General features: G+C 33.3%; 1 protein-coding gene across 5 annotated transcripts in view; it reads left to right on the plus strand.

Annotated features, from left to right (window-relative positions):
* Fas3 (fasciclin 3) overlaps positions 1-13,313 on the plus strand; it is a 276,317-nt gene that overhangs the window by 252,731 nt on the left and 10,273 nt on the right. For 4 of the 5 annotated variants that reach the window (XM_070298013.1, XM_070298016.1, XM_070298015.1 and 1 more), the window contains 4 exons: positions 127-315; positions 694-878; positions 3,309-3,450; positions 5,589-5,702. In XM_070298013.1, coding sequence (XP_070154114.1) covers positions 127-315; positions 694-878; positions 3,309-3,450; positions 5,589-5,702 — 630 coding nt within the window. Of the gene's footprint in view, positions 1-126; positions 316-693; positions 879-3,308; positions 3,451-5,588; positions 5,703-10,068; positions 11,001-13,313 lie in introns of those variants that run through there. The other variant, XM_070298017.1, reaches the window with a different exon arrangement.

Below are 13,313 nucleotides of genomic sequence, written 5' to 3' on the forward strand. Positions count from 1 at the left end.
TAAAGATTCTGTTTACGCATTTTTGGATTAATAATACATGTTTATTAATAAAGAAATTATAAAGAAATGAAACAAAATTATATAGCAAGTAATAGGAAAATAAGAATTCTTGTTCTTAATATCTAGACGATGAGCCGATCGGCAACGATGATAGGACCATCGTCTACGACACGAATATAGACGAGAATTCTTTGGCCATGCAAAACGTTTCACGCAGTTTGGATTGGTCCGACAATGGCAAAACATTACGATGCGTGGCCAGTCATATCGCTCTTGATAAACCCAAGGAAACTACTTTGCAACTTGAAGTATTCTGTAAGTTATTGATATTATAATATATAAAACAGTTTCTCATCCTTATTAATCGAACATATTTTTAAAAATTTCAAATTTTATTTCCTTTGTAGTTTTATTTTCTACGTTACATCTTTTCTTTATCCAGTTTTACAATTTAGAATCTTCTTCAACAATCAATATTGAAATGGTTAAATAAAATCTATATTTCTATATTTATACAATAATAGAATACATATAACAAAATAATGATTTATACGAATTAGTCTTTATATTAATTTTTTTTATATTTAATAATTATAGAAAATTGCAGTGGAAATTTGCAGAAACATTATTTTTTGTTGTAATTTTTATATAAGTAAATTTCAAAAAGAAATTGCATTTTTTTTTTCTATACAGATCCACCTCAGCCACATCCAACATTCGAACGTTTCGGATACGTAATTGGCAGACAGGGAATCATCAATGTTACCATTTATGCGAATCCTAGGCCGCGATTCATATGGCGAGTGAATCAAGAGCAAATCGAAGAAGGCCGTCCTGACCAGAGCAATCGATTGGAGACTTCAACTGCCGTCGACATGGTAAGTTTTCTTCTTCAAAAATTGACTCTCTTTTTAATTCTTCTTTAATATGTATCGTATATCAATCTATCATATACTTTTCAAACATTTATAACTTATGTCATTATCGTTTGTTGATTATAAAAAGTAATTTCATGACTAATAATAAAAACATTATTTTCCATCATTATGTTCTTTATATTCCTTTTTTATTATTATTATTTATTATTAAATATTTTTATGATTGAATTTAGATCGATAAATTTTAATTTAAAAAAAATAATAAAATTGTTATTATCTTTACTCGTGGCTTTAAATCGAAAGCTCTGGATTTATTATGCCTACAAATAATATTCTTTTTAAATAATTCATTTTGTGCCGAAAAAATAGTCCTTACATCTATAAAAAAAAAAAAAAAGATATCGCTATCCTAACATTTCTAGTTATTCCATTTAAACGTTTAAGGCGATCGTCATCAAATCACCGTGTTACAAGAAGAAAATGATGCATTTGACGATTCGATTAAATACAGCTGAAGGATATCAGCGGTTTGTTTAAATTCGAAAATATATTTCGATAACGGATAAAATGTAAAAGGAAAGAAGCGCATTGGCCAAGAAATAATTGGCCGATGAAAAGAAAAGAAAAGAGAGCGTGCGAGACTAGATTGATGGATGCAAATGAAACAGAAATTCAATAGTAGTGCGCCGCGAGTCCGGGCCTCGATTTACCGTTCATTCGGGATGCATTCTCCATGCACCTGTGTGACAGGGCGCACGGAGTACAACGCCGTAATGAAATTCCATTGAATTCAGACACAGCGAATCGATCGGAACCGCGCGATCGGCCTCGAACGGCGGAGGCGTTTGTTCTTCATCTATTGTTTCGTTAGCACAAGAAGCGGTTTGTTCGTCCCGTAATTAAAGCTTAAATGGATTTGCCGATCTTGCAAGTTGCGTTTTTTAATTAGTTCGGGGCGGCGAACAGAGGCGAATATTCGTTTTCTCGAATATGCCTAAATCGCACGTTCTTATCACACTTTTTGAATTCATTTATTAAATCGGTTTAAGAGAAAAATTTAAAGTCTAAAAAGCTTCACGAAACTTGGATATTTGTGAGATGCCATAGAATTTTAATTTCGTTCTTAATTTTCTTCTTAATGGAAGAAATCTCTAGAATTTAAAGATAAAAAGGAGCAAATGACAAAAAGTTTCTACTTTCTTTCTCTTTCTTTATCTTACTGTTTTTCTTATTCTAATATTTATCTAAAATCCAAAATTTTATCATCATCATACACCAACTATTCGATACGTTGCAATGAAAGATCGCAAAGTTAGCGAATTTCCCAAAGGTAAATTGCGAGCTTACGATTTGAAGAGGAAGAGGTTGAAGCGTTAATCGAGCGACACGCGCACAGCAAACCGGTTCAATGACGCGGGCCATTCTTCTATCAAAAAAGGAGAGGAAGAGAGAGAGAGAGAGAGAGAGCGAGATATCAATGGGGTCCGATGATTTCGTCGGAACTCACGATTCAGGCGCAAACTTTCAGAGCGAACGCGGCATGCTCGCGCGAGCATAACACTCTGGAACAACGCCAGCGTGTGCCAGAACCAATAAAAGCCGCCGCCACCGCCGCGCTATTCGGCTTCGGCTCGTGTATGAATGGTTTCCAAATAGGCTCATAGCTCTCTCTCTCTCTCTCTCTCACAAGTCACAACTTGCAGCGGATCGGTGAACAGCAAGCCGACTGAGCGCCGCGACGCGCCATCGACGAATACGAATCAGCTTCTACTCCGAAAATGCAATTACTAACGGCGAGCCGGTCGAGAGAGGCGAAAGCTCACGGAAAAGGCTCAGCATACCGCTTTCCTTCCTATAATAGCGCCCGAGAACAACGCCCGATGCGATATCGAGGATCGTCAAATGGATTTTTCTTCGATTAGAAAAGCGCAGGAACACGAAGCAAAAAGAATTTAATAAAAACCGATAGAATTTAAAAAATGCGGTATGATGTTATTTTTCTAGAAAATAACTGCGAGATAAGATTGAAGATTATGATAAAATATAAATTAATTGAATTTAAAAAAATGAAACACTTAGCATTTATTTATCCGATTATAAAGTTTAAAATGTACAAAAATAATATTATATACAAAAAAATATATTGCATTAAAATATTGTATAATATTTTCCTATAAGTAGTTCCCTATAATTATCAATTTGCCTGTCTTTAATATAGGGATTACAAAGAGTGTGTAAAAACTCGCAGATTAATAGCAAAACCCTTCACGAATAATTTATTAATAGACCTTCGTGTACGTGTCCGGCGACATTTTAAAGAGCTTAATTAAAGGAGTTAATTAATGAGCGATACAGCGTAGGACATTAAGAGCTTGGCTGAACGGAATCGGATTGATGTACTACGTTCGTAACACAAAGCAACATTTACAGGGGAAAGGAGTCTGGAGCGTAATTCTGAGGATCGACAGCGTTCAGAAATCCGACACGGAGAAGGAGTACGCGTTGATAGCGACCAACAATGAAGGATCGTATGAATATCGTATCGTTTTGTCGACATCTTCGGAACCAGCAGGTGAGTTATTCGAGAAATCTGACTTACATAAGTTATCTTATATTGAAGACGTTACACACCGTGCACTCTTAGAAACACGGATTTTGTACATATCAAAAATATATTAGAGCACCTCGAATAAATCACACGATAAGCACAAAAATACGTGTGGCATCTCTAATACAATATTAATATAATAATTAGGGGATAATTAATTTTTTTACCATAAACTCTTCCTATGAATATAAATCATCTTATAAAAATTATTAGAATGATGTAAGCAGATATAGAAGAATTACGTAACGTTTTTTATTTTTAAATATATTAGGAGTGCTTCCGATTTAATTTATTTGAAAACCATAAATAGTCTATGAGTGTAAGAGAAATTTTTTTTTTTTTTTTTTTTTTTATTTAATGTAAATCGCTATATATCTCTTGTTTCAATAATTTTTGAAATTAAATTAATTAAATTATTTACAACAAAATCTGCAAAAGCTTGCAAATTTAATTAAAAGATATAATTCTATTATTCATTTACATCGTTAAAGCACAACTCGTCAAAAATGTTTTAATGTGCAGTGTTGAAACAATTAAATACAAGTTTTTTATAAAATCATAAGACCGTTCCGTGTATATATATCTTACTTAATTAAATTATTATATTCGCGAGTTTCTTTTTATATATGGTAGCAAACAAACGATAAGTAACACGCGAGCAATCAATAGAGCTCCACACGCTTTGTTCACATACTTTTTTTCCTTTGATTGCCTGAATCAACCGACGTTCACACTTGGCTAGTTCACCATTATCACGATCGTAATCATGCGATCTCGCACATAAAATCGCGACTATGTCGATCGTCGTAATCACCACCGATCACACACACACACACACACACACACACACATGCGCGTTCTAGAAAATATGTTCCATCTATGTCTTGTATGCGTGTTTAACAATATCAATCCTTCACCGCATGCTCACGCAGGAGCGTTCGGTCACTTCTATGGTAAGCTCTCCGAACACATGCACGCACTAGGTAATGTTATTTTTTCATATTACTATACGTAAGTAGTTTGTGTAGTAAACGCGGCGTTCCGTGCGCGGCGGGTTTGACTTAAACTCACAGGGATGATCACGCCGGGAAATTAATAACTGTTATTTGGCTAAGAGCGTAATGTACGTCAATCACGAGAGAACACGTTGACGTTGATCGAGCGACGAGTAATTTACCAATTTTGATGGTACACGCCTATAAACAGTCTAGATTTTGTCGACTTAAATCGGATTGTACGAAATGCTGCGTAATTAAAGATGTGTATATGTAATATTGCACTATAATCATTATTTATTTTAATGCATTTTTATACTGGATATTCTCAATAATTTTTTTATAATCTCGACGAAAATATTATGGCAGCTCAATTTTTCTACAAATTACTAATTTTCAACATTATGTATTTTTATAAAATAGCGTAAAATTTAGTAAAAAGGTTTATTTAAAAAATGTGTTGTTATTAATCGCTTAACTTTCGAAAATTTAATTCGCGAAAAGATCTTCGTAAAAAAATCTAAACTTATTAATGTCTCTCGAAATCATAGATACTATAAAATTGATTGTCATTAAATTAAAATTAAAATTGTTAAAATATCCTCTATAATGATGCAATTATATATTGAAGATTTAGTAAAAAAATTCGTATAAGTTTTGTAATATTATCTTCAGTAGATTTCATATCAATATCTTGGAAATAAAATTTATTCAAGTATTCTTATTTGTCGTGTGTATGTGTGTGTCGTAGAAAAAGATTTTATTCAATATCTCAAATAAATATATACTTAATTATTTATTTATTTGTCAATCGTTATTATTACGTTATCAGATTAAATATTTTTTTAGCATTTGCATATATTTTACTTTATTGATGAGATGATATTTCAGCTTCGTAATTAATAGTGCTTTAAATTAATCTCACATAACACTTTAAAAACACTTCGGTCTTGAATATTTTTTTCTCAGGTACGAAATTCTTTTTCTTTTATTCCTATACTAGAAGATTATGTCAGTTGTTTCGCGTTCCAAGGAATTGATATAATATTAAAACTGCATTACGAAGAACTATAATAAAGAGAGATATTCTTTCTCTACGACTTACAGGTGTTGATTTAGATGCTGGATCTATCATCGGTATCGTCGTGGGCGTTCTGGTGCTCGTACTCATTATTTTCCTCGTAATCTTTGCACGCGCGACCGGCCGCTGGTGCTTTGCAGGTAAGTTAATTTAAAACTATATATACTTGATAAAAAAATCCTATCTTTTTAAATTATATATATGCCACATCTTATATATATATATATATATATATATATATGTCAATCTCCCCATTTTTCTTTCGTTCTTTCTAATGATTTCGTTGCGCGAGAACGGTCGGGAACGCAAACACTATAGCCGAAAATGTCGTGAAACTTGAATAAGATATATTGCTTGCATAGAACGATGTCTTCAATTTTTCGGAATAAATGCAAGCTCATTAAAAAATTACCGAAATATAGCCAATTATACGAAAAATGAGCGAATATCATGACAGAGTTGGAAATTAAGGCGAATTTTTTTATTTTTTATTATTCACGATTTGCACGAGAAATCAGTTTATGATACGTGGATAGGTCGATGAAAGAAGATGTAAGCGCTTTTAAACGATAAAATTTCGGAATATTTCACGTCTCTCGATATGTCACATCTCAAACTGATAATATAAATTTATATATTCTGTTGTTTTTACATTTTTAATCTTCTAATTCTTGTTTTTCTCTCATTCTCGATTTCTGATCTCTAACTGAAAATTTTAAAAATCCATCAATATATAAAGAAAATTTAATAAAAGAAAGATTTCTTGTGTGTCACATTAAATAATTAAATAGATTAAAAATGATAGGAAATCACGGATTTCGATATAAATGAGTAGAAGTTGAAAAATTCTCTAATCTTAATTTAATTATTTAAATTAAATAATAAATAAAATTGATCCGGCGCGCATGATGTTCGTTTGACAAACATGACAGTTCGATAAAAGAGAAACGATCTTATCGTTCGCAAACGTACGTAATGCACGGAGAAAATGTATTTCTGAAACTTCACATATAAATGATGGAGAGAAAGATTTCAATGTCTACGAGGATATTCGAAGAAAATATCAGAAACGGATAAAACGATAACGATCATCGATATAAAACTCGAAGTGCGATGAAACAGCGTTTGTGTATTACTTATATCACCTTTCTTGTTGTGATTGTTGTCGTTGTTGTTGTCATTATTTATTCTTACATAGTTTATTATTATTGTTTTCGTTAACATTATGCGTTACGATCGCGCGGAGCAGTGTCTGCGATATACGATTAGCTTAAATCGAGATAATTATCACAGCGGTAGCATAGCATCGCGCGTGCAGTAGAAGCGTATATACTGGGTTTAATTAGTGCGCTCCGAAGCAATTCTGTAATGCTCTGTTATACCGTACTTTACTCTATACATATATAAGTATTATATAAGTACATATATACATATATATATATATATATATATATATATATATATATATAAATGTATCTTTTATCTCTGAACGTATGCAAATATCTTATGTGTTGTGCCGCTACACCGATATAGGACAGCATGCGAGTCGGGCCAAGTAAAGAATACGGAGATACGTCAACGATTACCTTGCGATTCCGTACTCTAGGCATGACACTGTCCAGGGGTAAGTTACCTCAGGCAGGACGAAATACTTCTCTTCCCGCTCACCTCCCTTTTTTCTCTGATATAATGCTCGTTCTCTCATTCATCATCGAACCGTCCGCTCGCTCGTCACCTCTTTTTTTCTCAAGCGGAATCATTTTTATCAAGCAGACAACACACACTCTCTCTCTCTCTCTCTCTCTCTCTCTCTTTCTTGTCCGCGCGTCATCATCTTCAACGTCGGCTTATCAACGATCACGATCCGTCTACTCCGTTCGAGAGAAGTAGACTCTCCCTTTCAAATTTAATACACTTTGCGCTCTCGCTCCCCACGTTCTCGTCTTGTAGACCCTCGACATATTCTCGAATTTTTACGCCGCCCCATCATTTTTATTTGGCATGTGTCGATACGTAATCGCTTTATCGATTTATGGCTTGCGTTTTATATCACCGATAAACATGCTGCTTCCTGGATTAATCGATCGCTTCTACCGCGTTCTCGTTTTCGTTGGCCGAGTTCGATGCTTAAACGCGCACGATTTTTGCCCGTTTCTTCCTCGTGGCGTTGTTTTATAGCTATTTTTAACGTGGAATCGCGAACTATCTGTATTCAAAGAGAGAAGATTTATAAGAAGACATATATGATAAATATACTGTCAGGAAATAAGTCAAGGAAAGAAATATTTTTGATGGAGCATAAAAGAGATATCTTTGTAATAGAAAACGGTCTGAGCTCTCTTGACACTCGACGTTTGAAAAAATTTCTTTAACGCGAATTTTATAGAGCTTTATATCACATTCTCTTAGCAAATCTTTCTCTCTCTTACTCTCTCACATTTACGCGGCCTAATTTACGGTTTGTGAGTGATGTAATATCAATTATATGAACTCGTACAGCATCCCGATAGAAACCGCAGAGACCGCAAAGTTTAGCGGCGAAACTTTTACGGCCAACACTGTTCAGAGCAATTAAAAATACCTATAGACGATAAAATTGTTTTCCCGATGATTTACACCCCTGCTTAATTATTCCATAGAAAAATACATATTTCAATATTTTCATAAATTCCGAACAATAAATTCAGAATTTTTTTATATATCTTCATGAATCGATAACCATTCTGTTTCGCGTATAATACGTATGAATGAAATATCATAAACACAAAGGATAGGATAGTTAGAAATAACAGTCGTAATCTTCGTAATTTTGTTTCCAAAGAAATTTAAGTGTATAAAAAAGTACGTATTTTTTTATGATTAAATAATATTTTGATATTTATTCAATGTTCAAGTTTTCATCGACATCAACGTCGTTGACATCAACATAATTATAATTTCTTCATATCTATAATTACGTCATCGAACTTCATTGCATGTCAATAGTATCTGCTCCGTAGCTATCAACGATAATTTAAGCATATTTATATATTGCCACATGCTCGCAATCATCTTGTACGATTCTCCATTTACACTACGTGATTTCATTAGCATGTCGCGCTTGTAATATAGAATCGGCGTAAAATCATTCTTTGCTTATAATGCAAAACATTATACCATGGGAATGAGCAATAATAATTAACACGTATCAATATCGATTATTGCCGTGCTATATCATATTTGTAGATAGTAGCGCTGCGAAATCTGATAAGAATCATGATATAAAGCTGCATAGACTCGTGATTTTCACACGGGTCGATATATTTAAAAATCGAGTCGTGCGAACACGCTGTAAGTCTCTGAGAATGGATAGGTATAGCGTTTCTTTTCTTTTCTTTCTCGCAACAAGCAACGATGATAAACAATCGGCAAAGGCAAGTGTGGTGAAATTACGGTCGGTACATAATCGATACCGATTACCTTCGCGTGCTTTCTCATATTGCTCATCGCCGCGTTTCAGTATCTTTTGGTTACGATTGGAATTGCGATTTTTTCCGTCTCCTCTGCCCGTCCTCCTCGGACTGTAATCAAGCATGTTTGTCACCTAAGAATCCCCTCGTTGTTGATTTATATCTATCAGCGCAGATTGAGTGTGCATTCTTTGCTAGCTGCTAATTTTAGCGTTGAAAAAAGCAACATCGTACTCTCGCTATAATTATTCGGATTTATCTTGCTTGGATCATAGTATGACGTTGACTATGCCTGTGAATGTTACAACGATTATTTCTTTGACACAGTCGTTAATTCATACATTTTTTTGTATAACGCACGAGCGATATAAATTGAATGCCTCGTCTCTCTTATTGTTAGTAGCGTAGATAATTAAATATACATAATAATATCTTTCACTTCGGACACACTTACACACGTACACATGATGTTTTACATTTTCGATAAATTTTGAAAGTATTCGTTAGTAATAACGTGAAACTTTCGCAATAACATGCAATCGCATTGTATGTTACATTAATCGCGTAATGGATGTTAAAACTTATGTATAAATGCAGTCTGTGAGAGAGAGTACGAATTATAAATAATAATTTTAAAGAAATCTTAAAGAATAATCTTAAAGATTTTTCTCGAATCTCTTATTAAGAATAGCAACTATTGAACAAGTAACTTAAAATTAATAATTAATAATTCTGATGCGCAAACAAATATTATAGATTAACGTGTCAATTTTTTCGTTCTACAATTTTGCGAATAGCTTTACCCCAATCGACATATTTTATAGAGAGACATATCTTATGCAGAAACACAAAATCTTCATTTATGAAATTTACAAGAAAATATCGCATATCCACAATATCAATTTATTGACGACATACACGGCATTTGTAATCAGCATTTCGTAATCGTGAGTAAATTCGCGTTCACAAAGAGAACAAAACAATAAAAAAAGAGAGAAAGAGATAGAATCCACACACGCACATTTGCCTTGACCGATCGTGGCGTTGCTTGTTGCAGCGAGACGTCGCGGCGACGAGGAGACTGCGGGTGACGTTGGCGCCGGAAGCGAGGCGCACATCACGCCCGGTGACGAGGACGACGAGGATCACGAGGACCCGCGTATCATCGATGAGAAACTGCCGCAGGGGGGCCAAGAGAATCCGATACACGCGAGCACGGAATACGTGAACGGCCGTACAGACGTCAAAGACGCCAAGAAGGACGAGAAGACGGACACGCCCGTTTAAAAAAAAAAAAAAAAAGAAAGAAAGAAAGAAAAAAGAACAAAAAAGAGAGGAGGGAGAAATTTTCTCTTTCCTCGCCTCGTTCTTTCGTCCCTCTACCCTTTCCTTCGATACAGGAAAACCGAGCTGTCGCACTTGTTCACGCCACGTCGGACTCTTTAGTAACGATCCAAGTTTCTCTCTATGGTTTCTGTTTTTGTGAGTAAAGCGCATGGACGTTTCCCGTTAAATATGATCGAAAGCGATCATCGTGAAAAGTGAGCGCGCGCGCGTGCACGATATACGCTATTTATTTCTCATTTTCATTCGTAGCATAAGGTAAAATATTTTAATCCTCTCGTTTTCTTCACACATAATATAATCGCGAATTACATGTGTATTAAGAGTATATATAAGGGTGTACGTAAATTCTAGAGAATTATATAAATTTCTGCAAGAAGCAACTTTGTCATGTAATTGACTTGTTTGAATGTGATTCTCTGAAATGCCTAGTATAATTGTATAACAATTGTGGACTAGAAGAGAAAGAAGGAATTAAAAGATTATATATATATATATATACACATATATATAAAAAGAAGAATATATTATGTAAAATTAAAAGAGATATAAAAAAATGTGTGTACTCCATTGTATCATTGTATTAATAATCACTGGGTACTGCATATAAATATAAAAGTAATTTGAAAACGAGAGGATTAAAAACAGCATACATCACTTATTTCGATAAATCTAAGTTATTAATATCTAAGTATATTTATTTTAGAAACTAAAAAACAGAAAAATTTTTGAAATTAAGAAATTTTTCATAATATGATATTAGATGATGATAAAAATAATTAATTTTAAATCATCTTTTTCTACATATATGCAACCCAAATTTTTAAATATCTTTTTCAAAAAGATTTTTTATTATATTTTATCAAATTATATTTTTTTTAAAGAATCGCTTTTATGATTCGTAAAAATTATTAGACTAAACATTATTTCAATTCTTATCTTAAGTAATTTTGATGATAAGAATATCTATTAAGGATGTGAAACTTGCCTTTTAATACGTAAATTTCTTCGTAATTTACGTCGCGCATGTTTTGCTAAATATATCACGCTTAACGAATATTCAAAAAGCAAAATCGCGAAAGTATACGTAGCGATCATAAAATGCGCGCGCGCCGAATCGATTGACAGCGAGGGTTGTTATCGAAATTTCCAATCTGGGAACGAATTTCTATTTCAATCGCGCGTCGCTTTGTCATTTTCTTTGACGGTAGTCAAATCTTTATGGCCTTCAGGTACGACCATAGGTGTTCGCGTTGGGGAAGCTCGATTCTCGATCCATCGACATATTTGACTGTGACGCTCCGAATCTCCCTTCATCAATCGCCAATGCGAAAATTGTTCGATAGATTGAAATTGATTATGCTGATTTTTCAATATATTTATGTACTTTGGTATTATTTTAATTTTATTCGCGGATTAGAATTTTCTGAGAACTATATTGATACAATTATTATTCTCATTTATAACAGTATCAATTGTATATTTTTAAAATACTCGATAATTAAGAATTACTTTTTGTTTTTTGAGAAAGACAATGATCTGATGTAAGGATATTAATTCTTTTTACGGATTTGTACCGCGATATATCGAAATATGAAATAGTGATCGGGAGGATTTCACCGTGATTTGCTCGCCATTGGACGTATGTGATTTTTATGCCGAACTTAGCGATGATTATAAAGTAGTTATGACAAATTTTGCGGGGGACGTACCATTCCCGAAGAGACGATAGGCATTCTCACGGTAACCCGGACAAATCAAATTGTGCAGCCGAAATTTTTTATTAAAAACACACACATATACATACGCACTTATACATACGAGAAGATACGTTTGTTACGCGCGACGAGACTTTACTCATGTACGCGCTTACGTTTCTTGAAAGTTGCATATATTCATTACGTGTGAGAAACAGCGCGTGTGTGCGTATCATCAAGGTAAGAAAACACATTCCATAAGATATTTCCTTTTAACACGTTAGAAATGTTTTCGTAAACGTGAATCGTTATAAAACGTGTCTATTACACTGTGATCGTACATCTTTTTTGTTCTTTGTGAGATGTAGAATAGCGCGTTTTCAGCCTTGATTTTCGAGAATAGCCAAACTTCGATAAAAATTTTTGTACCCGAATACATTTATTGCACGATACGCACTCTCGTTTTAACCATACGAAATTTCTATTGTATGTCACGTAACAAAGAGCTTTAGATTTTAATGTATACTCTAGATACAAAACGAGCATACAAGCGAACAATAGAACCGATTGCCAGGTATGTTGAAAGAAAAAATTTTTATGAAATTTCGGAATCGAAAGTGCGGTCGTGTCTTTAATATTATTAGGCAGGACTATTATTATCCTATGCCATTTGTACTGTAACATTTTTACGAATACTATAACATTCCTGACGCGTGTTTTACTTAAATGCATTTTAATAAAGGGAGATCTTTTTGTAAGTTATGTATACACATAGTACAATAAGACCATTGCGTAAAGATACAGAATGTTACGTAAGTTTCGAAACAGGATTGCAAAAAGTTGCTTATTTAATTCTATTGCATTTAAGGAATATATATGTAGATAGTTAAAATCTATCAACTTTTCAAGGAAATATATCAAAATTATTATTTCGAAATATGTTCGTTCAATATTTCACTTCGATTAAGCAGTCGAAAAATATTCGATTTAATTATTGTGTCTAATTTTATTTTTTGTTTTCCCTTGAGTTACGCAATTTACGAAACATCCTGTATATAATTATAGCGATTAAACGTCTACGATGATGTTTTATCTGTACTGAATACGCGATTTTATAAGATATGTATTCCACTTATTGTTAGACAGAATCTCATTTATGAAACAATTATATATATATATATATATATATATATATATATATAATAATAATTATTGCGTTTTATAAAAGAAGAACGATTTTATATATAAAGTTTTAGTGTAA

The sequence above is a fragment of the Polyergus mexicanus genome, unplaced genomic scaffold, assembly GCF_030449975.1.
Source record: "Polyergus mexicanus isolate NDT 795.1 unplaced genomic scaffold, iyPolMexi1.0 SCAF_6, whole genome shotgun sequence".
Lineage (NCBI taxonomy): Eukaryota > Metazoa > Arthropoda > Insecta > Hymenoptera > Formicidae > Polyergus > Polyergus mexicanus.